The sequence below is a fragment of the Mirounga angustirostris genome, unplaced genomic scaffold (assembly GCF_029215605.1).
Source record: "Mirounga angustirostris isolate CCGP_5_RB_7025 unplaced genomic scaffold, mMirAng1.0.hap1 SCAF_16, whole genome shotgun sequence".
NCBI lineage: Eukaryota > Metazoa > Chordata > Mammalia > Carnivora > Phocidae > Mirounga > Mirounga angustirostris.
Window position 1 is genome coordinate 45886155 of NW_026991724.1, and position 27924 is coordinate 45914078.

At 48.0% G+C, this 27924-nt stretch overlaps 1 protein-coding gene across 1 annotated transcript; it reads left to right on the plus strand.

Annotated features, from left to right (window-relative positions):
- Window positions 1–47: 47 nt before the first annotated feature.
- Window positions 48–27717, plus strand: SPINT2 (serine peptidase inhibitor, Kunitz type 2). Its single transcript, XM_045891431.3, has 7 exons — window positions 48–562; window positions 21018–21188; window positions 22950–23009; window positions 24298–24351; window positions 25128–25289; window positions 25640–25678; window positions 27043–27717. Exons 1-7 carry the CDS (start codon window positions 457–459, stop codon window positions 27207–27209), a joined length of 759 nt encoding a protein of 252 aa, XP_045747387.1. The 5' UTR covers window positions 48–456; the 3' UTR covers window positions 27210–27717.
- The last annotated feature ends 207 nt before the right edge of the window (window positions 27718–27924 follow it).

Sequence of the window (27924 nt, forward strand, 5' to 3'; positions counted from 1 at the left end):
CGCCGCGCAGGTGCGAGCTCCCTGCGCCTGCGCTCTGCGCGCCCCGCCCCGCCAGGTGCGCCCCGCCCCTCTCCCTGACCGGCCACCTTCGATAGCTGCTCGGAGGCGGCCGCCATTGGCTCTACCGCCCACCGAGTGTTTGGAAGTGTGGTGGGGTTCTGAGCCGGGGGAGAGTCGCTGAGTGTCGCCGGGGGTAAGGCGAGTGAGGGGCGGACAGAAGCATCGTGGGCGTAGGAGGCAGAGTGTCCGCACACCGAAGGTCCGACGAGTAGGGGCCTTCCCGGGCACTTCGGCAGGAGCGCCGGCGAAGCACCTCGCAGACCCTCTGGGAGCGCCCGCACCTGGACACGAGGCTCTCCAGCGCGCGTGCGCGGCAAGGGTCTTCCCGCACCTGATCGCGAGACCCTAACGGCCGGCGGCTCGAGGCTTCGCGTGCGCTGCCGGGTGGAGCCCGTCATGGCGCAGCTGTGTGGGTCGAGGCGTTGCGGGGCGCTCCTCGCCCTGCTGGCCTCGCTGCTGCTCTTCCGGGCTGAGGCGGCCGAGGGAGAACGTGGCGTCCACGGTGAGGGCCGGGGCGGGTCTCCCGGGAGGAGTGGAAGGCCGAGGGCGGGGCGTTAGGTTCCGGGGGCTAAGTTGGGGTGCGAGGGGCCTTGGGCAGGGTCCGAACGGGGCGAATGGGCGGGAGAGGGAATAGGGGGCGACCTGGTGAGGCTCAGGGGCTGTGGTGGGGCGGGCTCTGGGAGATTGAGCCTGGCGATGAGGCTCGGGAGCCCCTGGGAGTGAGGACGGGCGGCGGAGCCAGGGTTGGGAAAGTTTCCTGCGGGTGAGGGAGGAGACTTAGGACTATTGACCAAGAAGGAGTGGCATTGGCCCTTCCTGTGGCAGGAAGGGGGTGAGAGGCCCAACAGAAGACCGGCCTCCTCCTGGCAGAGGGAAGGTCTGCTGCCCAGGAGATCCCTGGGAGGCCAGGCCTGAGAGGGTGGGGGTTGGATTAGGTGACGTAATGGCAATTTTAGCCTCTGGGAAGAAGCCCCCACGCCCACCTCTTTAGATTTATTGGACCACAGCCTCCCGAGAAATCTTAGCTGGTTCAGTTGCAGTAGAGCGCCTCCAAAAAGAAAGGTGTTTCCCAGTGATATCCAAAGGAAGGAGAAGAAGGACAAAAGTGTTGGAGGGGAGAAACTTTGCCAAGGTGCAAGAGTGGGGACCCCTTGGTCTAAGAAGAGTATTGGCACTGAGAAGCTGGGGTTGGGTTCGTGGAACTGGTCCTTAACAGGTTGGTAGAGAATAAGGCCCAATTTAGATTTCTACATTCTCTGGAAGTTTGGTCTGGGAAGGTCTTTTTGAACAAGTGTTGTCATAACCTCAACTGCTTCAGACAAGCACAGCCAGGCTTTGGAAAAAACCTTCTTTTCAAAGAAGAATTCGTTGATTCAAGCAAAACTTACTGAGCCCCAGATGTGTCAGGGATGATGGTGGACCCGGTGATAACAGTTGTGACTCAGACAAGCCAGGTCCCTGCACTTAAAAGAGCTTATATTCTAGTGGGAGAGACAGAGACAGTGAGTAAACATTTAGATAAAGAGCGGTCACTGCAGTATTAAATTACTAAGAAGTAAATGAACAAGGTGAAGTACACAAACAACGTGATGTAAGATGATGGGGCTGCTTTAGCTCAGGTGGTCGGGGGAGGTCTCTCTGAGGAGGGTAACATCTTGAGCCTTAACACAAAGACCTAGTAGGTGAGAGTCCAGTTGGAGGTAACGGAGTAGAGTCCTCGAGGTTGGCGCAAGCCTGGTGGTATTCAAGGAAAAGACAAGAGAACCATCCTAGCTGGAGTAGAAGTGGGGGTAGGGAGAGAATTGGAGGAGGATGTGAGGTGGGAGAAGTAGGCAGGAGCCAGGTGGCTTCCTAGGCCAGCATTTTGGGTGGAAAGAAAGCAGGGTGTGTGTACACCAAGTCATCACCTGTGGTGGCTTCTTAAGGCTGTTAATTTCCCCACGCCAGAGGCAGAGGAGAAAATGAGCTAATGGGGATGTCCAGGGTCACTGGGGAGAGAGTCAGCTCTGTAGGTCAAGGAATAAACAATGCAGGTGTTGGGCACCTGGGTGGCTAGGTTGGTTAAGCGTCTCCCTTTGGCTCAGGTCCTGATCCCAGCATCCTGCTCAGCGTAGAGTCTGCTTCTCTCACTTACTCTGCCCTTCCCCCCCCGCTTGTGCGTGAGCTCTCTCTCTCAGATAAATAAATGAAATCTTAAAAAAATAAATAAAACAGGGGCGCCTGGGTGGCTCAGTCGGTTAAGCGTCTGCCTTCGGCTCAGGTCATGATCCCAGGGTCCTGGGATGGAGCCCCGCATTGGGCTCCCTGCTCATTGGAGAGCCTGCTTCTCCCTGTGCCCCTCCCTGTTGCTCTGCCTACTTGTGCGCTCTCTCTCTCTCTCTCTGTCAAATAAATAAAATCTAAAAAAATAACTCATAAAAAAAATGCAGGTGTTGAACATTCTTGCAGTCTGGACTAGAATTTGACAGCCCTTCTGGACTTTTTTCAATGATGTAATTATGTTAGGATGTACCCTCCAGTTACCTGCCCTGGGACTTTATCAAAACTGAGTTTAGGGGGCGCCTGAGTGACTCAGTCATTAAGCGTCTGCCTTCGGCCCTGGTCCTGGGATCGAGCCCCGCATCGGGCTCCCTGCTCCGCGGGAAGCCTGCTTCTCCCTCTCCCCCTGCTTGTGTTCCCTCTCTCGCTGTGTCTCTCTCTGTCAAATAAATAAAATCTTAAAACAAAACTGAGTTTAGGGTTAACCTCTACTGCTTACTCTGAGCTCCCATGTGTTTAATCCTTGAAAGAACCTGGTGCAGTGGTGAAGTTAGACAGGTCTTGCCTAAGGTCACACAATCGTAATTGACAAAGTCAAGTCTGGCTTCAGAGGCCTTCTCTTTTCCTAATGGGGCCTTTCTGGTTGCTGCAGCTGGCTGGACCTCCTGACCTTTCAAAAGTACTCCTGTCTGGTTGGGTGAACTAATGACCTTGCTTATCTGAAGTTCTGTTTGTTTGAAAGCTTTCAGTAGTTTAATTTGAGGCCGGAAGTAGTTTTGATTTTTTACCCCCTTCTGATTGCTTTGATGAGTATGGTGAGAGGGGGAGGTGTGTAGCGAATGTGTGTGAGGGGGTGATCGTAATAGTTGGTCAAGGAACTTGATCTGTGTGAAGACATAAGGGGGCGGAGGGGTAGAGGAAAGGTGGTAGGGTCAGTGAATTGTTGGAGTTAAGGTTTTGGAGGGAATGAACTAGAAAGACAGGATACAATGGGCAGTGAGTGAGACGCTTGGAGCTGAGGTTCCAAGAAGCTGTGCTTATTGAGACAAGGTCTAGGCATAACCATTGTGGGGCGAGGCTGAGGAGAGAACAAGATCGCTGGAGAAGAGGTCTAGGAACCAAGAGGCCAGGATGGTCTGAGTGTCACCCACCTGGATATGGAAATCAATGAGAATGATGAGAGAGGCAGCATGAGAGACAGTGAGCCAGGAGCTAAAGTCATGAAATGAGGAGTAGTGATCTGGGCTAATGGATGATGCACAAGGTGGGGTACAGTCTACTTTGATGATGAGATTAATAGCTGGAGTTTTGAGAGGACAGAGGGAGAATGGTGTAGAAGCAGCATCAGGAGCAGGGAGACCAACCCTTTTGGGCATGTCCTCAAGGGAGAGCAGGGTCTGGTTAGAGTAAGAAAGTGATGAGAATGTTCCGAGAGGAGACTGAGGAAATGAGAGATTTTGCTTAAGGTAGTTGCTAAGTTCCCAAGTCCTGGAAGTTAGGGGGAAGAGAGATGGGAACAAAATAGGATGTATGGGGATGAGGGGGGTAATTCAGGAGTCTGGGGCTGATGAGGTGATAAGTGATAGGAGTGCCATGTGATTTCAAGGCTGACAATGTTGGGCAGGCACTGGGTGTTGGAGGGCAGACAGGAAGGGGTTTGGGGTATAGCGGACACTTGGAGTCTGGACAGAGGGTGTCCTGCATCCGGACCCCTGCAGATGGAGGTGGGGAAAAGCTGATGCTGCTCTGGGTGTTTCTGGCATTCAGAGAGTGCCAGTCTGCCATGGAAAGCGCACAGAGATCATAAACTGGCTGTTCCCAAGAGGCCTCAAACAGGCGCTATGTGACCTGTAGTTTCTAGAATTGGGAATTTTTTTATGGAAAAATTTGGCTGGGGCTCTGCCTGAAAAATGTGAAGATCAGTGGTACCAGGTTAGTGTTCTGCATACACCCACAGTGCTCCTTTTGGAAAGGATATGTACTACTCTCCCTGTCTTTTTTTTTTTTTTAAGATTTTATTTATTTCACAGAGAGAGACACAGTGAGAGAGGGAACACAAGCAGGGGGAGCAGGAGAGGGAGAAGCAGACTCCCTGCTGAGCAGGGAGCCCGACGCGGAGCTTGATCCCAGGACCCTGGGATCATGACCTGAGCCGAAGGCAGACGCTTAACGACTGAGCCATACAGGCGCCCTCCCTCAGTCTTTATGTATTTGGCCCACCCACCATTATCTCTAAGCATTTGAGTTGTGACCCCCCCCCACTCTTAAGAATATGCTCCATTTAGTAAATGGAGGTAGAGAAAACATAACAGCTCCTTATAAATTGTATAGTGTGGGGTGTGTGTATCATTGCTGTTGGGGAGGGAAAAGCCCTTTATCAGGTGGCCACAAATGTGTGTGTTAAAAAAAACCTTTTTTTTTTTTTTTTTTTTAATCTCTTCCCCTGGTGACAAGTCCTGTTATTTGGAGTGGCCCAAAATATGTAATTTTTCACTCAATTCAAGGGCAGATAATACAGTTGGCCCTTGAATAACACAGGGATTAGGGGCACCTCTGTGCAGTTGAAAATCCATATGTAACTTTTGATTCCCTGAAAACTTAACCTACTGATAGCCTACTGTTGACTGGAAGCCTTACCAATGACATAAACAGTCAATTAACACATATTTTGTGTTACACGTATTAAATACTGTATTCTTACAATAAAGTAAGCTAGAGAAAAGAAAATGTTATTAAGAAAATCATCAAGAGAAACATCAATTGTGTATTCCTTTTCAGAATAAACCTTTTTTTTTTTAAAGATTTTATTTATTTATTGGACAGCACAAGTAGGCAGAGGGAGAGGAAGAAGCAGGCTCTCCACTGAGCAGGGAGCCGGACGTGGGGCTCGATCCCAGGACCCCAGGATCATGACGGGAACCGAAGGCAGCTGCTTAACCGACTGAGCCACCCAGGTGCCCCCAGAATAAAACCTTAAAAATTCCTTTAGGAAGTTCAAGTGTAGTTTCTGCTGCCAATAACTTTATGCCTGACCTTGGGCATCAAAGCTTGGCATTAATGGGTACTGGGCTCATGGACTTTTGTTGATTGTTCTTGGGACTTTCCACTGGAGAAAAGTGCAGCAGCCTTCATTTGAGCCTTCATTTGAGAGCCTCTACTGCACTTTCAAGTGATCTTCAGTTTCCATTAACCTCTTGGGTTAATTACAGTTTCTCCAGCACCTTGACTTAAAGGACAAACTTCCCAGCACTTCTCCAGTAAGCATATTCTTAGTCACCACTCCTATCTTTTCACCCCCATGGATGGTTGTAAACTGAGTGGTCAGAGATATGACAAAGAGCTAAAGTGCAGTTGGTGTTGGTGATCAGCTGAGGGTTCTCCAAAGTAGCATCTTCTAGTATTTTTTTTTTTTTAAGATTTATTTATTTATTTGAGAGAGAACGAGGGCACCCTTGTGAGTGGCGGGGAGGGGCAGAGGGAGAGAATCTTCAAGCCGACTCTGAGCATGGAGCCCTCCTGATGCTGCAGGGCTCATCCCATTACCCATGAGATCATGACCTGAGCCGAAACCAAGAGTCTGGCGCTCAACTGACTGAGCCATCCAGGTGCCGCTAGCATCTTCTGGTATTCCTGCCTTCACAGAAGAGGCATTTGTTTTGCTTGCAGTTAAGGCAGTTTGTTCCAGGATACTTTGAAATATTTATTCAACACTTTTTTTTTTTTTTTAAGATTTTATTTATTTATTTGAGAGAGAGAGAATGAGAGACAGAGAGCATGAGAGGGAGGAGGGTCAGAGGGAGAAGCAGACTCCCTGCTGAGCAGGGAGCCCAATGCGGGACTCGATCCAGGGACTCCAGGATCATGACCTGAGCCGAAGGCAGTCGCTTAACCAACTGAGCCACCCAGGCGCCCCAACACTTTTTTTTTTTTAAGTTTTTTTTTTTTTGGTCAGAATGAGAGAGAGAGAGAGGCAGGCAGAGGGAGAAGCAGGCTCCCCGCTGAGCAAGGAGCCTGATATGGCACTCAATCCCAGGACCCTGGGATCATGACCTGAGCCTAAGGCAGACGCTTAACCGACTGAGCCATCCAGGTGTCCCCTAAAAGATTTTATTTATTTGATAGTGAGCACGAGCAGGGGGAATGGCAGGCAGAGAGAGAGGGAGAAGCAGGCTCCTCGCTGAGCAGGGAGCCCCACGTGGGGCTCAATCCCAGGACCCTGGAATCATGACCTGAGCCGAAGGCAGACGCTTACCCAACTGAGCCACCCATGCGCCCCTATTCAACACATATTTATTGGACACCTACCCCGTGCCAGGTACAGTTTTAGGCCCAGGAAACAGAGCATCGAACAAAACCAATGACCTCCGAATGCATGGCAGCTACCTTGTAATGAAGACAGTAGTACAGTAATAAAATGAGCAATGAATGTATATTTGGTGTGTTAGTACTGAAAACATGGCCTTTGAAGCTCAAATGGTGATAGTCCCTAAAGAACCTTGAGGGCCTCATCTTCAGGTCCACTGAAACATTCCTTTACCCTGGTCAGCATTTGAGAGCTCAGCCATGATAGAGAAAGCAAACTTCTCTTTCACCCAGGTCCCCGCGCACTTCTCATTTTTCCTATCCCCAGGGTCCTTTGCAGCTCTCACGCTTGTCTTGAGGTAGTTGGCCAGGTGTCCAAGCCTCTACCATGTGCTGAGGCCAAGTAAGTGATGAGGTAGCCTGAGATTCATGTGAGAGGGGAGAGAACCCTGAAGGGGTCACACTGAAATGATTTCATGGACCCCAGGAAGCCTTGGTGGCCCACTGGTCATATGACTGACGCAGTTTTCACAGTGACCCTAGAAGCGTTAGGGTGTGGATTATGGGTGTCTTTGCAGTCCTGGTCACAAATGTCGTTTCATGTTCCTGACAAGGTCTTTTATTTTTTTTATTTTTTTTAAGATTTATTTATTTGACAGAGAGACAGCAAGAGAGGGAACACAGCAGGGGGAGTGGGAGAGGGAGAAGCAGGCTTCCCGCCAAGCAGGGAGCCCGATGCGGGGCTTGATCCCAGGACCCTGGGATCATGACCTGAGCCGAAGGCAGACGCTTACCGACTGAGCCACCCAGGCGCCCCAAGATCTTTTTTTTTTTTAAAGATTTTATTTGTTTATTTGACAGAGAGAGAGAGAGAGAGAGAGCACAAGTAGGCAGAGAGGCAGGCAGAGGGAGAGGGAGAAGCAGACTCTCCACTGAGCAGGAAACCCGACGTGGGGCTCGATCCCAGGACCCCGGGATCATGACCTGAGCTGAAGGCAGCCGCTTAACCGTCTGAGCCACCCAGGGGCCCCCTGACAAGATCTTCTTGAAAACTGAAAAGGGATGCCATGGATGCTGAGGCCCAGTAACTTTAGAGTTTACTTTGAAATTATTTGATGTATATTTTTCATGATTGGAAATCCATTTTAGAAGTGAGGGCAAAAAATTTAGCTGTCGTTTTACGCACTAGTGTTTGAGATGGATCTCACCCAACAGGGTCCTAGGTCCGTGGCTTCTAAAGTCCTTGAGTTCATATGTCACTTGAGTTCATGTCATATTTTATGTGTGTCCCTGGGTCTGTCATTTAGAGTAGGACATGCTCTTAAGGGGGTGAAAAATTTTATCATCATAGTTTGTGACCTTTCAAAGGGCCACTCCTTATAAATAGATATACAGTATGTATGTGGTATTGAAATTTAATGGGATGTAATTGAAAAAACATGTCTAAAAAGGTTCCTTGGGGGATGATAATGAAAAAAAGTTCGAGAAATACTGTTTGAGGGAGAGGGCCGTTAGCTTTCATCAATTTGTGAAAATGGTCCATGATTCAGAAAAGGTTAAGAATCCCTTGAATTAACAGGCAGTCCCATGAAAGACATTGAAACTGTCCTTCCAAGTTATTCTGATGGGCTACTGTGATTCTAGTTATAGATTTAGGTAAGGGTAGAATTTATAGTCTTGTTTGAGTGATGACTATGAGGTGACAGTGGGTAGGAGTGGTGGTTTGCATTGTGCCGATGGTTTCTAAAATGTAAACTTTTATATCTAAATATTTTATATCTAAAATGCCAAGATTTTATATCTAAAACAAGATATTATGAGTCTTATAATTTAAGTTGGATTTGTCATTGTAAATGTTCTTTCCTCATAAATACATAAGGGTTATTTTAAAGTTTCTGAATTATTTATCCTAATAATGACAACTTCCAGGCACCCAAACCTAGAGGAGATGGGTAGTTAGTAGCTTTCTTTACTGAAAACAGAAGCACTTAAGTATGTAGAACCTACCCAGCTAACCAAAATAGGTGAATTTCTACATCGTTTTGAAATAAAACTGATCGTAAAATAAATGTCAACTCTGGAATTTGGCACAGTGGAATTAAAACAGCCATGAGTACCTCCCTGATATTCAGTACCTCTTCAGTTACACAGAACTTTTAAAGATTGTCGCATTCTTTGGTGAAGAGATACTGAAAGTCCAGATGGGTAACCAGGGCATATTTTTTCTTATTTTCCCCAGGCTCTGAACACTTAATTGCAGGATAATGTGGGGTTGCAGGACTTTGGTCTACGTGATAGTTTGCCATTGTCCTACTCTGGGTGAAGATAAGGAATGGTGTCACTTGAGGCGTGGTAAATGGTCACACAGCAGAAAAACGGAGGAGTGATGGTTAAGTTGGTTTGATCAACTCTGACTTGAGGTTGTACTTGTGGTTTTCCATATCCCTTGTGTCCTGTCAGCTACCATATTCAGTTGGACTTCCTAGTGAACTGTGTCATCCTTTTTTTTTTTTTTACCTTCATTCCCACTGTTCCTATATTAGTCTGGGCTCATAAAAATATATTATCTAGTATTTATTCAAAGCTTTGTGCTAAATGTTTTAAGGGCTTTTTTCTTTTTAAAATTTTCTTCTTAGTTATTTGAGAGAGAGCATGAGCAGGGGGAGGGGCAGAGGGAAAAAGAAAGGGAGAAACAGACTCAGCTGAGCAGGGAGCCCAATGTGGGACCTGATCCCAGGACTCTGGGATCATGACCTGAGCTGAAGGCAGACGCTTAACCGACTGAGCCACTCAGGTGCCCCTGTTTTAAGGGCTTATAATGGAATACAAAACTCCTTTAATCTTCACAGCACTCTTACGTCACTGGTCTGTGTGTCAAAGAAATCCCTCCCATTTGAGTTGTTTTTAAGCAACACATCTGAGGAGATGCCTGGGTGGCTCCTTGCTCAGTGGGGAGGCTGCTTCTCCCTCTACCTGCCGCTCCCCCTGGCTTCTGTGCTCTCCCTCACTCTCTGACAAATAAATAAATAAAATCTTAAAAAAACAAAAACAACGCATCTGTGCATGCCCCCATAATTTATCTCAGTAGGGACTATGGAGGAAAAACTGATGAATCTCCTTGCTTTATTACTCAACTGAATTCAAGTGCCTTTTCCCAGATAAGCCATTGTCAGAACAGCCTCAAGATTAATAAATAGTGCATTCCAAAGCAGGCAGCATAAATCTAGATGTCACAGAAGGGGACTTTTTGCTAACAAACTTGCCAGAAAACACTTAGATCCAGAACATGGTATAAATTACACAGAGACCCCCTCACTTAAACCTGGGCTGAGTTCTAATGTCCTAAAGATAGTTGTCTTGCTAACATTCTCAGCTTTTACCGCTAAACTAATTAGAATTTTTTTAAAGATTTTATTTATTTTTTTTTGGTAAAGATTTTATTATTTGACAGAGAGAGACAACGAGAGAGGGAACACAAGCAGGGGGAGTGGGAGAGGGAGAAGCAGGCTTCTCACGGAGCAGGGAGCCCGATGCGGGGGCTCAATCCCAAGACCCTGGGATCATGACCTGAGCCAAAGGCAGACGCTTAATAACTGAGCCACCCAGATGCCCCTAAACTAATTAGATTTTATTTTATTTTATTTTTTTAAAGATTTTATTTATTTATTTATTTTAAAGATTTATTTATTTATTTGAGAGAGCGAGAATGAGAGAGAGAGAGAGTAGATGAGAGGGGGGAGGGTTAGAGGGAGAAGCAGGCTCCTTGCCGAGCAGGGAGCCCGATGCGGGACTCGATCCAGGGACTCCAGGATCATGACCTGAGCCGAAGGCAGTCGCTTAACCAACTGAGCCACCCAGGCGCCCCACTAATTAGATTTTAAAGAGAAAACTGTTTACTACAGAATATTTCTGACACCAGATGAATGGGCTTTTCCACATCAAGCAATTCTCCAGTTCTCAGTGGACACCCATTTAACTCAGTTCTGACACCAACTCTGTGGAGTTAGCACAGACCCTACAGGTTACCAGTTCAGTCCCACAACCTGCTCCTCCCACACCTTCAGTTGAAAGTCCCAGGTTGTCTCCTGTACTTTCAACCTACCTGCTATAAATCAAAGGTTCCCACAACCCTCTCGGATTTAATAATTTGCTAGAATGGCTCACAGAACTCAGATACATTTACCAGTGTATTATAAAGGATATAGATGAACAGCCAGATGAAGACATGGAGGGAAGTCTGGGAGGGTCCCCAGCACAGAAGCTTCTGTCCTTGTGGTGTTTGGGGTGAGCCAGCCTCCTGGTACATGATGTGTTCACTGACCCATCTCTTCTAACCCCTTTGGTTAAGGTTTTTCAGGAAGCTTCAGCATGTAGGCATGATTGATTATTAACTCAAACTCCCATCCCCCACCTCTTCCTGGAGGATGGGGGTGGGGCGAAAGTTACAACCTGTCAGTCTTTCCCTTGTCTTTTTGGCAACCAGCCCCCATCCTGAAGCTCTCTAGGCACCCCCCCCCCCCCCACCAGCCACCAGTCATCTCATTATCACTCCAGAGATTCCCAGGCTCTTAGCTCTTGTGTCGGGAACCCAGGTCAAAAACCAATTATTAGAAGAAAGGTGCTCTTAGCACTTAAGAAACCACAAAGGAGGTGGGGGCGGTGACCAAATATCTATCCCTTCCTATGTCAGAGATAGATGGAATCCATAATCAGAGTTTTGCCTTATCTTCCTGAGCCTCCCAAGCTTCCTGTTTACATAGATTTTAGAATCTATGTAAATCTGCATTTTGGTTTTTTTTTTAAAGCAGCCAGGCCTAAATCCGTGAGTATGTGGCTTGCTGAATTAAAGAATATGGGGTTTATATATTTTCCAGCTTTATTGTTAGGTTAGTATGCGTTTGTTGCATGTGCTATTGTTCCCATGTTAGGAGTGAGGAGATAGGTACAGGAAGGTTAGAACTGCCTCTAGGTAAGACAGCGGGCTCGTAAGAGGCAGCCAGGGACTCCTGCACACAATCTTTTACCAGAACGAGGATCTGTCCTACATGCTTTTGCCAAATGCTTCTTCCGTATGTGTCACACCCCTACACCAGAGCCTTTGGTCATTTCCTTTGTACCTTACATTGGCTTACAAGCTCCTTGAATTTCAGATGTGATTGAAATATTTTTACATTGTATGATTTGTTTTGTTTTGTTTTTTTGCCCAAGTGAGTCTTGTTCTACTTGTAAATCTCTGGAGGGCAAAAGACCACATCCCCAGTCAGTGCCTTCCATATAGGATGGCTACTCAGCCTAGTTTACCTTGGAGGGTTCCAATTTATGCCACCATATGTCACAGAGCGACTATTAAGAACACCCCCTTTCATTCTGAAAAATGTCTTGATCCAGAGGGTATAATATATGGTGACCCTATTTACATATAATAGCTATTCAAACACTTGTTGCTTAGTACTGCTCAAGATACTAAGGAATTTAGGGACGCCTGGGTGGCTCAATCGTTGAGCGTCTGCCTTCGGCTCAGGTCATGGTCCCAGGGTCCTGGGATCGAGCCCCGCATCAGGCTCCCTGCTCAGCGGGAAGCCTGCTTCTCCCTCTCCCACTCGCCCTGCTTGTGTTCCCTCTCTTGCTGTGTCTCTCTCTGTCAAATAAATAAATAAAATCTTAAAAAAAAAAAAATACTAACGAATTTAGCACATTCAATTTTATTTATCCTATAGTTTTAAGTGTTTTTTTTTTTTAAGATTTTATTTATTTGACAGAAAGATAGCAAGAGCAGGAACACAAGCAAGGGGAGTGGGAGGGGAGAAGTAGGCTTCCCGCGGAGCAGGGAGCCCGATGCGGGGCTTGATCCCAGGACCCTGGGATCATAACCTGAGCCAAAGGTAGACGCTCAATGACTGAGCCACCCAGGCGCCCCTAGTTTTAAGTTTTTTAACTGAAATTTTAAAACAGAAGGGACCATAATCCACTGTCCTGATAAAACCACTGCTGACCCTTAAAAAACAAAAGTAATGCATTCACAAGATTAGAATACTCACATTGTACTGAAAGATACAGATGGAAAGGAAAAACTGTGGAAAAGCCTCTCCCCCTCCTTCAGGCCCTTTCCTTAAACGTATATTTATACACACGTCTAAATTAAAAGTTTAGAAAGGAATTATAATATGTAAACCATTCTGCTTTTCCTCCTCTTAGTCTTAGACATTTTCAATACCAGCACACACACCTTTGCCTGTTTTGAACAGTACTGAGTATTCTGTTGTGTGTATGTCTCACAAGTTACTTAACTAGCACAAACAAGATGTCTTGACGTTGAATTTTCAGCTGTTACAGGTCTGTGAACACCAAGCCCTTTGTGGATGTGGTAATCGTTGCCCCCGTTCTTTAAAACACTTGGATTACATGACTTTTCATTGCTTTCTTTGCTTTTTGATACTGAGGAGTGAACTGTACTCTTATTTTTTTGTGTATAAATAAGATTTTCAAATGTCTGAGGATTATTATAACAGAATTTCTCTTTGGCCATTGTCCTTAGAATTCTAAGTTGCTTTCATGGAAAGAGAAGTGCTGTTTTTAGTGATGGAAGGGGTGTGCTACAGAGTTCTTGGCAAAGGATAAACCCGAGGAATGCATGGTCAGTGTTGTTATAAGAAATGTGAGCGCTGGGAGACTATTTGATCGCTTCTGACTGCACATGTAAGACTGGCTGCGTGCTGTAATGAAAGGGGTGGAAAATCTGAACAGGGTGTTCCTATAAACACTCTAAAGAAGAGACTGAACTGTAGTTTGTGGTTGCTGCCTGTGTGTGGCCTGCGAGCTAAGTATGGTTTTTACGTTTTGTAGTGTTTGAAAAAGTCAAGAATATTTCAAGACACGTAAAAATGACATGAAATAAAGTTTTAGTGTTCATAAGTAAGGTTTGACTGGAATGACAGCCATGCTCTTTTACGTGTTTGTCTTAAGGCTGGCTCCGTACTGCAGTGATGCAGTTGAGAAGGTAGACTGTGACCCACAAAGCCTGAAGAAAGGCCAGCCTTGTTTGCCTGGTTTTCGACATGTACGGATTTCAGTTACCATGGTATATGAACTCTGGGTACTTGGGTCAAATACGAGTTTCAGCTATTAGCTCTTCAGCCACAGATCACTATGTAAATGACATATATGCGTGGGGATTGGTCACTGTATGTCTGTGACTCCGTTCACACACAGCAAAGCATGTGGTTGTGTTGCCTCCTTGTTTCCCAGTGATCATCCTGTGTTACGGTTTACAAAAATGCTTAATCGATAGAGGGGATTGGCCAAAAAAGATGAAAAGTGCTTCCAAGAGAAAAAGTGGTAATGCTGGAGGCACAATTCCGATGGGACAGAGGGGGAGTGATGGAAGCGCTCGCCAACCTCGGGAATGTTGACGCTGCCTTGATTTGGGAGACCCAATAGGTAGCTGTAGGAGCCCTAGTGAGGGTCTGCTCATCCACAGAAATGAGGAAAGTGGTGGCAAAGAGGATGATGTCCCAGTGGAAGGAACACAACTCTCAGAGCAATTGTGACATTGAAATAGCAAAGGATAAAATGTTGGACGCTGATCCAAACCTAGAAAGATGTAGAACATTTCTTTAAGATGAATTGCAAATAATGCTTGCTCCGCATCAGAAGTTACACGGCTAAAGACCATCATAAGCGCTGTTCAAGCGACTCTTGGTAATTTTTTTTTTTTAACAAAGAAATTTAAACATCTTAGTTCTCAAGTTTCTAATATTTTAGCCAGATTGTACTAAGTAAATATTTTTTTTTAAAGATTTTATTTATTTATTTGACAGAGAGAGGGATAGTGAGAAGCAGGAACACAAGCAGGGGGAGTGGGAGAGGGAGAAGCAGGCTTCCCGCCGAGCAGGGAGCCCGATGTGGGACTTGATCCCAGGACCCTGGGATCATGACCTGAGCCAAAGGCAGACACCTAACAATTGAGCCACCCAGGCGCCCCTGTACTAAGTAAATATTAACTTTACTATTTTTCATTCTATGTATTTAAAACCCACAGTTTTTAATGTTTTGACAAATTTAAAGGACTTGCAAGATACAGATTTTCCTGTTGCTTTCCACACTGTGGTGCAGAGCAAGTACTGCCTGTGTTCAGTGTTTGGCCCACCATAAAAGTTGACTGAGCTGTGCTCTAGAAAAACAGATGGGTGTGAGGAAGAGGACCATTTCATGAGTGTCTTCAGGCTGGTGAGATGATCCCAGGCTTGCTTTTATTAGGCAGTGAGGCAAGGTGTCAGGTTTCTTCAGTGTGTAGCACCCAGGGGAGTAAAAAGTGTATCAAGGGCTAGACTCCTAGGAAAGTTGTTTTCACTTGTTTTAGAAGTAAACTTACTCTGAAGGGGCATAAGAAAAATAAGGGGCTCCTGGGTGGTTCAGTCTGTTAAGCATCTGCCTTCGGCTCAAGTCGTGTTCCCCGGGTCCTGGGATCAAGTCTCACATTGGGCTCCCTGTTCGGTGGGGAGTCTGCTTCTCTCTCTCCCTCTGTCCCCCTCAGCCCCCACTCGTGTTCTCTCTCACTGTCTCAAATAAATAAATAAAATCTTAAAAAAAAAATAACAAAAGAACAAGTTCAAGGTGGTTGTTGATTCAAGAGAGAGCAGGTAGGATTGAAGTTAAGGGGTATACAAAGGGTTGCAATTTGGTAAAGCTGAGAAGTAGATACACTTGTGTTACAGTATTTTCTGTACTTTTCAGAATGTTTGAAATAGTTTATTAAAATAACTTAATTTGGGGGTGCCTGGGTGGCTCAGTTGTTAAGCTTCTGCCTTTGGCTCAGGTGATGATCCCAGCCAGGATCCTGGGGTCGAGCCCGGCATCCGGCTCCCTGCTCCGCGGGAAGCCTGCTTCTCCAGAACTCTCCCGCTCCCCCTGCTTGGGTTCCCTCTCTCGGTGTCTCCGTCTGTCAAATAAATAAGTAAAATCTTAAAAAAATAATAATAATTTTTTAGAATAGGCAACTGCAATAGTGCCTTTTTGGAGAATGATTAGATATCGTCTTCTTAGGCCTGTAGAGTTAAATTAGATTGGCAGTGCCTGGGAGCCTAAAATTCCTGTGATGTTCTTGTTAGCAGGTGACAGCAGGTTATTCCAGCCAATTGCACATGGAGTGAAGGTGTCTGAGCCATTGGCTTGTTGTCTTTGTTGAAGCTCTGGTGACTTTAGAACCGGAGGAACCTGTTTTCCATGACGAAGACCAGGGTGTTTGGCAATTTTATAATAGCTAATGTTCAAAATGCCTGCTGGGGTTTTGTAATTTAGGTTCATATTTCAGATAATATGTGATTTTTAACCATTTCTGATGCTTTTCCAAGAGAACGTTAGGGTTTCCTAAAGACAGAAATTCCATTTTTACATACTCTGAAGCGAGTATTTCCAAATTTGGTGCTCCTCAGCTTTTCTCTGTTTTTCCTCTGCATTGAAAACTTACAGGATGTATTTCATTTTGCACTAGCATTTGTGAGCATGCAAATAGGACTAGAGACATAGTTTTCTTTCTTTTTTAAGATTTTATTTATTTATTTGACAGAGAGAGACACAGCGAGAGAGGGAACACAAGTAGGGGGAGTGGGAGAGGGAGAAACAGGCAGGAGCCCGACATTGGGCTCTGGGGCTCCATCCCAGGACCCTGGGATCATGACCTGAGCCGAAGGCAGACGCTTAACGACTGAGCCACCCAGGCGCCCCTAGAGACGTATTTCTCATGATTGTTTTCCAATGCTGTTCTAAAACCAATATATCATTTTATCATCTCTTAATAGTAATAGAATTATTTATTAAGGAATAACTTCCTGAAAATTGGTCCTACCAAGTTCCCCTCAGCCTTGGCCAGTTGGTGTGGTGCGGTCTGAGACCCTGTCATTGGGTGTGACTGTAAACAGGCCCAGCAAAGGGCCTGGCCTTTTGAGCCCTCGGACTGTGTTAAGGACCCTGAGGAATGTTTTGGCTTTTAGGCGTCTTGGGTTTCATGTTTTTCCCACTGCGTGTTGTGTGGCTTTTTCTTTCTGTCTGAGGGAGGGGTGGTTATGTTAATGCCCAGCTCTCATCGGACCAGTGTGAATTCAGATTCAGCTCTGCTTCTGGTTAGCTTAGCCTCGGTGTCCTCATTTGTTTTTTTTTGTTGTTTTGTTTCTTTTCCGGTGTCCTTATTTGTAAAGTGAGCGTGTTACTACCCGCTCCGCAGTTTTATTGTGACTGTTAGAAATAGTGCACATAATGTGCCTAGCATAATGCTTTAGTGAAGGTAGCAGAAGGGGTTTCAAGAAATAAGTAATGCTCAGCATTTTGGTTCTTTTTTTTTTTTTTGAAGATTTTATTTATTTATTTGACAGAGACACAGCGAGAGAGGGAACACAAGCAGGGGGAGTGGGAGAGGGAGAAGCAGGCTTCCCGCTGAGCAGGGAGCCCAATGCGGGGCTCGATCCCAGGACCCCGGGACCATGACCTGAGCCAAAGGCAGACGCTTAACGACTGAGCCACCCAGGTGCCCCTCTTCACATTTTATTTTTAAGGAATCTCTACACCAACTTGGGGCTTGACCTTACAACCCTGAGGTCAAGAGTCACATGCTCTATTGACTGCGCCAGCCAGGTGCCCCCACTTTGGTTCATTTTTATTTTAATCTGGATCTCCCAAAGTACCGTGCTTTAATGAAAAAAAAAAAAAAAAGCCCTTTAAAGAAGGTGATAAGTCATGGAGGCCATGTTACATCCTGAAGTATTTCTGGCTTTTTGTACCAGCCACGTGGAGAACAGTGAAAGAGAGTGCACTGATGCTTTTTCATGAGTTCACGTGTTTTTTTTTTTTAAGATTTTATTTATTTATTTGACAGAGAGAGACACAGTGAGAGAGGGAACACAAGCAGAGGGAGTGGGAGAGGGAGAAGCAGGCTTCCCACTGAGCAGGGAGCACGACGCGGGGCTTGATCCCAGGACCCTGGGATCATGACCTGAGCCTAAGGCAGATGCTTAACAACTGAGCCACCCAGGCGCCCCTTGAGTTAGTTCACTTCTTAAGCCTAGACAGTAACAATTTCTCTCATAGAGGCTTAAAAGCAATTTAGTTAGTAAAAGCATGGGGCAAAGTGAGAATTTTCTCCACTTGACAGGGAGCTTCTAGACTCGCAGAAAGGACTCTGACACATGGTTAAATTTCACCTTGATGGAACCTAGCTTCAGGCAATTATTCTGCTACTTGGAGCTCTTACTTTTACTCTAATCAAATTTGTGTAAAAAAAAAAAAAAGTAAGATTTTTTTTCTGTCTTTATTACAGAAATTTTCAAATACACACACAGTTCTGTGAGCCCACATGGACCATCACTCAACTTCAGCAACTGTCAACATTCTGTCTTTACAGACATAACTATGTTTTTAGTCCAAGTTTTCTCTTAATAAAGAAACGTTTCTAGGGGTGCCTGGGTGGCTCAGTCAGTTAAGCATCCGACTCTTGATCTCAACTCAGGTCTTGATCTCAGGGTGGTGAGTTCAAGCCCCATGTTGGGCCCCACATTGGGTGTGGAGCTTACTAAAAAAAAAAAAAAGACATTTCTAAATTCCCCTGGGACAAAAGTGAAGGTTCCCCACCCTCCATCCCCTCCTACCCCACCCAGGGAACCTAAAAATAAGGCTGTTTTCTGAAACTTAAACTACGAAGTCAATGTGTCGTCATTAAGAGCAGGTGAGAGCTACTCTCTGGGACATAGTGGCCTCCCCGGCCCTCAGGATTTGTTGTGAAGAGACCATCACATCTACAGGAAGAATGTTCCAGTCAGGAAGAGGCATCAGTCAGGAAAGGAGGTATCCCAGAGGCACACCTTGACTGTGGTATCTTGACTGAGGTGTGTCCTGAGTCGTCTGCTCTGCGCCTCTGGGCTGCCTGGTAGATCAGACGGAGCAGGGTGTTCATGGGAGTCTTCCAGCAAACTTTTCCTTATTCTGACTCCAAGGGACCTGCTCCGTTTCGGCCTGCTTTCTGAGGTGGTGTGTTGATTGATGTGTACATCAACACGCTTGGCCGGTGTTTCTCAGCATCCTCCTGTGCCCTCTGCCAGCAAGCACCCGCATCCCTGCGTCTCGTCAGCTGGGGCACCGCAGGTGTCTGAGCTGACAGGGATGAGGGCCAGATTCTGGGCAGTGCGACTTAGCTAAGATCGCTGCTCACCAGCCCTGGATAGGGTCTTCTCTTCATTATATACTCTCAGCCCCTTCTTCACCTGCACCGAGCGTGTACCCGGCACCCTTGCTCAGGAAAAGCTACCACATTTCCACCCTTGACGAGGTAGGTGGTCAGCCCGTCGCATTCTCTGCTGTGGTGTCTGGAGGTTCCCATCTTAGCTGCTTCGAGCTTTGTTCGGCATTCTCTCAGGTTTTTGTTTTGAGATGCAGTTCACCTGTGATACAGTTCACCCATTTAAAGGGTGCAGCTCCTGTCTCGGATTCTTTGTCTGAAAGACTGTCCCTGAAACTGCTCAGGAAGCAAGGACACCAAGCAGTCCGAGTGATTGGCAGGGCACTGGATAGGCTGTTCACCTCTGTAGCAGTTGGGTCCTCCCCGCCTTGAGGTCCTTTTCACTTGTGGGTCATGTGTGGTTCCTGTGAGGCGCTTCTCCGTCTTGTCTTGGCAATAGCAGTGCTGCCTCAGACATTTGACAGCTGCCATTGAGCAAATCATACACCAGAGAACTCTTTTCCTACGGTGTTTTCCTTGGGCCTTGTTGATGGTTTATGTTTTGTGACCTTTGGCACGTTGTCAAAAGTACCTGCAACAGGTGCACACCCAGCTGATTCTGGTTAATGTGTTATGGACAGGAGGTGCCCCTATTTTTTCTTAAACTGCTTAATTAAAGTATACATACCATAAAATCAGCATACAATCCAGTGATTTTTAGTACATTTACAGAGTTGTACAACCATCCCCACAATCTAATTTTAGAATATTTCCATCATCCCCAAAAATCCCTGTGCCCATTTGCAGTCCTTACCATCCCCCAACAGCCCCCCACCCCACCCCGCCCCAGCACCAGGCAAACAGTAATCTACTTCCTGTCTCTCTTGATTTGCCTTTTCTGGACATATTAAATGATTCTTTTCATATGAAGTATCCAGTTAAGGTACTTTTTAATTGGTGATTTAAAGGATGGTTGCTTTCAAATTAACAGAAAATTTCTTACTTCAGAATATGCTTTTTCCGCTGCACTAGTTACCTGTGATTTATCGGTGTGTATGAGAGTACCTTGAGGTTTTGCTCAGTACTACAAGCCTTTTTGTCCATAGATCAATGTTTTGTGGAACATTTGGTTTCATGCCCATTATTGTGACATATTTTAGGAGAAACGAGGTCTTGCCCTCTGCTTTCGAAAGCTGTCCCCTAGTTAGTGAAGTAAACCTAACAAACATGAAAATAATCAGGAGTAAATGACAGCATATAACCAAGTGTTGGGCCCTGGGATACTTTTATTTGAGATGTTTATTGAGCACCCTGCTCAGATTGGAATGCCCTCATGCCAGAAGACAGAGGTGGGTGGAGGCCAGGGAAGGTAAGGGAGGTGATGCGGACTCAGGATCCCAGGAAGATTATAGGGTGCTAGGGCAGACGTTGAATCACATTGTCAGGTCACTCCCTTTTCAGCTTGCTTTCCATCCTCCTGATTCCTCCAGGAGAAAGTCTTATTTTGGTGCAGGTAGTACCTCCAGCACTTGCTTATCTCTACCTTCTTAAGAGACAGCAGCTATCTAGGCCTTTTGGAGGCAAATGTAGCTGGCTGGTATTTCATAGCATTTTTATTTCCCTTGTACTAGAGGAGGGTCACATTTGGGGGCACCTTGAAACCCAGGCCCCACTTGGAATGTTTGGATGTGGCCGTTACAAGTACTGGAGCGGAGGAGTGCCCTCAGCTGCCTTGGGAGGCGGGAGGACTAGAGTTAGGACCTTCTTTCTGAGGCTCTTGTGGAAATTTGAGTGTGAAGTGGTTGACCTGGTCAAACAGTGGATAAGGAAGCTTAAGACACATCCTTTAATGCGAGGCTCCCCCTTGGAGTCAGCCGTGTTTTTTGCCTTTGAAAGCCATATTTCTACACTGAATGGTGTCCGTCTTTAATAAATGGGGCAGGGACAGAATCAACATGCAACTGAAATACAGTTAAGTTGGGTGGGTTGGTATCTTTGTTAGATGATGTGTTTCTTTCCTAAACAAGGAAGGAATCACTAAGCCTGGTGGCAGCACTTTAGAAACGGCTCACAGAGAAGCTATGCTGGATCTTGGGGCTCGGGAAAACTGTGGGCCTCCTCTGATGGGTCTGTGTGTCTTCTCTGTTGGCAGGATTGCCCTGCCAAGCCAACTGGTCTCTGCTTTGTGTTTTAGACTTCTGTCGAGTTCCGAAGACAGAGGGAAGATGCCAAGCCTCCTCCCCTAGATGGTGGTACAATGTCACTGATGGATCTTGCCAGCAGTTTGTGTATGGTGGCTGTGAAGGGAATAAAAATAACTACATGACCAAGGAGGAGTGTCTTGAGAAATGTGCTGGTGTCACAGGTAAGACATTGGTCCCTGGGGAAATGGTGTAACCTAGAGACAGTTTATTAACTGGGATGTGATGCCTTTTGCATTGTGCCCATTCTTCACGGCTGAACCTGGGGGACTTTTTTTTTTTTTTTTTAAAGATTTTATTTATTTGACAGAGACACAGTGAGAGAGGGAACACAAGCAGGGGGAGTGGGAGAGGGAGAAGCAGGTCTCCCGCCAAGCAGGGAGCCCGATGCGGGGCTCGATCCCAGGACCCCCGGGATCATGACCCGAGCGGAGGGCAGATGCTTAATGACTGAGCCACCCAGGAGATCCTGGGGGATGTTTTTATTTATTTATTTATTTATTTTTTAAAGATTTTACTTATTTATTTGACAGAGAGAGACACAGCGAGAGAGGGAACACAAGCAGGGGGAGTGGGAGAGGGAGAAGCAGGCCTCCCACCGAGCAGGGAACAGGCTGGGCACTGTTTTGGGATCATACGGGCAAGTCCCTCACCTTTTGGGGGGCAACTGGCAACCGTACCAGATGGTGACTGAGGAAAATACCATTTATTGTACTTTTTTTGTTGTCTGCTATGATCCGGCATGGGAGCAGGAATTAAAGGGAAACATTTTTTTACTACCTTTTCTGTCCTTCCTCCACTAAGAGTCAGCTGTGGCACGTGTGCCTGCCTGTTTGAGTTTCTCCTTATTTTTTAGGAAAACAGTTGAAATTGTAAGAACACAAGCAGTGAACAGTGGGCATTCAGACAGGATGTTGCTACAAAGGGTCACGGGTTCTTGAGTTTCGCTGGGAGAAGGCAGACAGCTGTCTCCCTACAGGTGGTCCAGAGTCTGAGGGCCCAGAAAGCTCGTTTGTTGGCAGCTGAGTGTGGCTCCACTGAGTCTGGTTGAAGCGTCTCTCCCGAGTCTGGGAGGAGAGCTAACACTGCCAGAGCAGCTCGCTGCTGGAGCCTTCCGCCAGCATATCCTCTGCCAAGCAGGCATCCTCTGTGGGAAGCCAAATGAGAATGAGAATGTCAGTGTATTAATTTATAATGAGAACCAGAACTACTCAGGGGACCAGACACTCGGGTCTCGGAGTCTGCTGTGGTGTTAGCCCATGTGGGCGAGCCTCTCCGCTGGACTCCCAGAAGATCGCTTGCTGTGGAGAGGTGCAGAACAAGGCGCGCTGGTTTGTGATGTGGATGTTTGATGCCATCAGGTGATGCCGGCCCCGTGCCTCTGCCCCGGCTCTGCTGGGACCAGCGGGGAGGCAGGGTGGCCAACTCCTGTCCTTCCTGGACCCTGCCGATGCTTCCTTTTTCCTACTTCCCTGACCAGCGGGCCTCTCTGCCCCGCGCCATCACTCTGTGTGCACGTGTGAGATAAACTCTACATAGCTGCACAGGTCGCCACAGCTCGGTGGCCTCGAGTATGCTGAGACTGCTGCATACCTTTTAAATTCATGGGGTGAGTTAATACAGTTAAACAGATTATTTGGCCTTGGAAGCCATTCTGTCTTTTTAAAGTCATTTCAGACATCTTTGATCTGATTATCAGCGAGGGATCTTAAAGTTTAACCCACAGGGGCAGTCTTGGTTCCTTATTTCCAAGTTCCAGCAGGCTTGTGGTCCGGCACGTACATCGAAGGGCCCACCACAAAAGGAGAAATAGGAGTCACCATGAGAGGCACGTGGGACCACGGCTGCTTGGGAACTCTGCTCGCTGTATGTCATGGGGCATTCCTGAGGTGCACTTTCTCACTGTGTCGTCTGTCCTCTTGTAGAGAACACCATTGATGATCTGGCCACCAGCAGGAATGGAGCAGATTTCTCTGTCCCACGTGGTAGGTTCTTAAAACCACCGAGGATGGAGTGAGGGCCATCTGGACCATGAAAGGACATGTGTGATTTGGGAGTCGTATAAGGGCTCCCACCTCCCGGTCTGTTTATTCCGAATTGACAGGCCGGGGCTCTGCCTGGGCTGCCAGCTTCCGGCTCCTGGCTGGCATCCTTACACTGGGGAGTTCACGTTGTCCAGCGGACAAGAGGGCCGAGGGATGCTACAGTGCTTCCGGGCTCGCCTCCGCTTCCTCCTGGGGGACAAGGCATTGTGGATGTTGCTGTGGCCTGCAGCGCAGGCCCCTTCCTTCTCCCTGGGCTGGCCTCAAGTCCCCTGGCCTCTGCCTGCTGTGCTCTCACTGGCCCACCCCACCTCTCCTTGCCTCTTCTGTCTCCTTGGTTCTCGGTTGTCCTTGCCGTCCCCCTCCCTGTGCTGAGTCCTCTGTCTTCTGCCACCCCCGCCTCCATTCCCACTGCAGTCCTTGATCTCGAGCTTTGTGTTAACTTGCTTTGTAGTGCTGACAGTAGCTGCCCCCTTCCTCCTACATGCTTGGAGGATTCTGCATGCATCAGGAGCCTGGGGTGAGTGGTCCAGATGCACTGGCAAGTCCAGCCCAGCTTTCTTGAAGGCCAGTTCCTAGGCAGTGGGCTCTGTTGGGCAAGACCTGCTGTGGAGGAGGGACTCTGCCCCCATCCCATTTAGGGCAGCCTCCCAGTTGGCCAGTGGCTCTGCACTGATTGCAGCCTTGGCTTTGGTCCTCTAGTTCTGACATCAGTGCTCACGTGAGAGTGAGTGTTTATTCAGTGGTTGGCTGGCTCGTTAGAGTCACTTTCCAGTTTTGCTGGGCCAGGAATCCTGCGACTGTCCTGACCATTGCTTTGCCTAGGTTCACTCTTTATTCCTAAGCTGGCCTCCAAGGTCATCTAGAATCCTCAGGCACTGGCATGTTATCTCTGTTTTAGAAGAAAATATCTCCAGGAGAGTGAGGGGCCTTCTCGCTATGTCAGAGAATGAGCAAGACCATCTTCCTCATCGCCCCAGAAATTGTGGCTGGAATGAGTTTCCGTAGTGACCCCTGAGGTGACAGGCAGGCCTCACCATCCAGCATGCATTCCAGTTTATGATAGAGCCCATGAGGACTGGGAGGCGACAGGCCTACCCATGGAGGGGACTCCACTCCTAGGTGCCGGCGGGTCCTTGCTCCCTCAGTGGGCCCTGTTGGTCTCTGCTCCAGCCAGGCTGTGTGTACTGTGTCCATCCTAGCCTCCCTGACTTGGATGTTTCTGTTTTAGTTTCCAGAAAACAGGATTCTGATGACCTCTCCAGTGATATTTTCGACTACGAAGGTATAACTTTTTAAAAATATATATGTATGGGGGGGTGCCTGGGTGGCTCAGTCATTGGGCGTCTGCCTCCGGCTCAGGTCATGATCCCAGGGTCCTGGGGTCGAGCCCCGCGTCAGGTTCCCTGCTCAATGGGAGACCTGCTTCTCCCTCTCCCACTCCCCCTGCTTGTTTCCCTCTCTCACTGTCTCTCTCTCTGTCTAATAAATGGATAAAATCTTAAAAAAAAAAAAAAAAATTATGGGAAAAACATGTTTTCTTCCTTAGTTGGGAGTTGAGACACACCTGAGTATTTCCACTAAGGAAGGCTTAGCGTGGAGCTTCCCGACCTTCCGCAGGTGGTGGAACTCACAGGCACGCCCCAGGGCTGCGGGAAGCGAGTGTGGCACAGCCGTGGGTGGGGACACTTCCCAGCGGGAGGCCGTGTGGTATGCTGGCTCCTGCCTCTCCCCGGCTGGGGGGCTCTGCCTCCTGAGGATGAAACGAGGGACCCATGACAGATCTCTTAGAGACCAAGTCAGTATGCGTGAAGGGCCTAGAACAGTGCCTGACATGGAGTGATCTCCTTACCAGTGGGGTCTGGCTGTAAGGAGGAAGATACCCCAAAACATGGAGGAGTGTCCAGTGGGCCCGACTGGCCACGTCTGTATTTATAGGCCCCTCTAGCAGAGAGCTGTGTCTCTGTTGGCTGGCAGCAGTGTGACTGCTCAGGAACATTCCAGCTCCGCTTCACAGCTGAGCCCTGCTAATTTGTCCTCCTTGGGTTGTGTTGTTCCCAGAATACTGCACTGCCAAAGCAGTCACTGGGCCTTGCCGCGCGTCCTTCCCACGCTGGTACTTCAATGCAGAGAAGAACTCTTGTGACAACTTCATCTACGGAGGGTGCCGGGGCAATAAAAACAGCTATCTCTCTAAGGAGGAGTGCATGCACCACTGCTTTGGTGAGCCTGCCTGATTCCTAAATGCAAGAAACAATGGTGGGTGGGTGGGTGAGGCCTCTTGTGAGGACCGTGGGATGGGTCCATTTCCCCATCCCTAAAAGGAAGACCTTGGCAATGCTGTCATTTGGACGCTACCATTCTCGGGCTCCCTTGTGGGGAAGAGGGAGGCTTTGGACCCAGCTGTTGCACAGATGTGTCCTAGGTTCTCACCAGGGTGGCAAGGCCTCAGAACCCTCAAAAGAGCTGGAAGAAGTCCCTCAGAAAGAGCCTCTTGTGAACACCTAGTTGGTGGCAGCTCTGGAGGGCAGGAGGACTGTGAGCTGACCTTAGGGTTGTGTGTTCTTTTTCAGGCAAGCAGTTGTATCCTGTTCTACCCCGTGGCACTAAAGGTAAGAGGCCTCTGGCCCTCCTCCACCCGCCTTCCTTGACTAAGCTCTGCAGTGTTTTTGTAGGCTCATGTGGTCTCTGACACATAATCCTTGACCATAAACATCTTTTGGGTTGAAAGTCCTGTTTCTGCACGAGAATGGTCAGACAGCTTGGGACATACGGTGGATGTTTGTCCCACCATGCAGTGTAATGGGGCTGGAGGGAGGCAGTCTCCACCTGGGCGCCCTGGGGTGACTGGAGGACGAGTTCTGCTGTTAGGCTTGTGGGGTCTGCTGCACACAGGCCTGAGACTGGCTCCAGATTTGGAGGGAACTTTGCTGCCGTGGGGTGTGCTGAGTTGGTCACGGTGACAGGAAGTTGTAGAGCCCTTGCTGTGTGTGGGGCCAAGCAAGGTAGGCCCAGTGCTGTCGTCCCCAAGCAGGCTGGTCTGACAAGACCCCGGGCCTCCTCTCACTTTTGTTTCGGATTCCGAGCCTGAGGCATGGATGATCGGGTTTGCACAAAGGACTGGCCACACAGGTCTGGCCTCTTTCCACCTGTTTTCCTGTTCAGGAGCCCAGAGCCGGCCTGCGTGTCTGCTGTGTTTTAGAGCAGCGAAGCTAGAATCTGGGTTGCCCGGCACGGGGCAGAACGCAGCCCGGGTATGGAGGGTTGCGGGTGGAGAAGGGGCTGCCCCTGTCCATCCTCTAGCCACATGGGGAGAGGGAGCCAGGCAGCTGCCGTGGGAGGCCACATTCTTTAGCTGGAGCCCCGCCTGAAGGAAAGCGCCTTGGCTGACCAGGGAGACAGCGGTGGGGCAACCACTGTTCAGTTTACCGGGCAGTGAGGTCCCTTCCCGGCGCCGCTCTGAACGCGCCCTTGCCTCTGCCCTCACCTCATTTGGCACGCAGCCGCCCCGGCCACTGCCGGCCGCATCCTTCTCTGGCTGGTCAGTGTGCTGTGTGACCACACAACCTTGGGGTTTTATGTTTACGCACGCCAGAGGTGTGTGCTTTTTACGTCCTGGTACCCATTTGGTGGCTTGGGACTCTCGCACCAGTTGCCCCTGAGACGTGGAAATGCACAGTGGAAGCGGGATTCTTTTTCAGAAGGAACACAGAGAGCCACTGGGTGCACGTAGCGCAGCGCCTCCTTTTCTCCGGAACCTGCTGCTCGGGACTGTAGACTCCTTGATGACTTCCCAGGCGGGCGGGTGCCCGTTCTCCAGACCCTCCCAGGCTGGGGTCAGGGGAGGTCTGGCGCAAGGGCTGCTGGTCCCCGCCCTGAGCCCACCTGCACGAGTCCCGTGTGAGCCCTGTGCAGCCCTGCACTGGCTCTGCTCCTCCTCGTCCTTCCGGGTCTGAAGCCTTTCTCTCCTCCACAGTGGTGGTCCTGGCGGGGCTCTTCGTGATGGTCCTGATCGTCTTGCTGGGCGCCTCCGTGGTCTGCCTGATGCGGGTGGCCCGGAGGAACCAGGAGCGCACGCTCAGCACCGTCTGGAGCTCTGGGGACGACAAGGAGCACCTGGTGAAGAACACCTACGTCCTGTGAAGGCCCTGCGAGCCAGAGGCCGCCCTTCCTCAGGCTTCCCTGCGGATGACAAGCACCTGGGATGGGAGGGGAGACCAGTGTAGCATGTGTGTGTGCTTTTTAAAGTAGAGTGATTGGTTTGTATTTGTGCGATCATTAGGGCTTCGGGTCTGTTTGTTACTCCAGAAGGTAAGAGGGCTGCTTCCTGCTCTCCTGGCTGGGTTTGTGTTGGGAACTCTCTTGGAGGAGGGCTCTGCCTCACACTGCAGGTGGTCTGGCGCCAGATCAGAGTTGGCTGCTCTTCAGTTTAGTTCTTTGCTCCAGGTCTTAGTTTTCTTGGCTTACATTCAATAATCCTGTAGTGTCCTTTCCCATCACAAAAGTAATGTCTTAATAGTTTCCTTTATTTGTGTGTTTTTGTTTTTTGTTTTGTTTTTTTAGTAAGCAGAAACAAGCCTTTTTTTATTAGGATTCTGAAAGGAAGAGAAGAAAATGTACAAGTTTAATAAAAAGGGCCTTTTAAAATAAATTTCAGCAAGTGCTTGCTTTCTTTATGGGATTGCTGATTTAAACTCTACCAAAATTAACACAGAACAACACTGTGAGATGTCCCGTTCTAGAAATGGACTCCTTAAAAAAATTTCATCTTTCAAATCTTTTTGAATGAAATACATCTTACATTGCAACTGGGTGCCCATAAAATTTCACCAAACAACACTTAGCCTTATCACCTGTG

Coding starts and splice junctions, on each gene's coding strand:
- SPINT2 (XM_045891431.3), top strand. CDS start 457: ATGGCGCAGCTGTGTGGGTCGAGGCGTTGCGGGGCGCTCCTCGCCCTG. Junction 25,290..25,639: donor GTGCATGCACCACTGCTTTG/GTGAGCCTGCCT, acceptor GTTCTTTTTCAG/GCAAGCAGTTGTATCCTGTT. Junction 25,679..27,042: donor TCTACCCCGTGGCACTAAAG/GTAAGAGGCCTC, acceptor TCTCCTCCACAG/TGGTGGTCCTGGCGGGGCTC.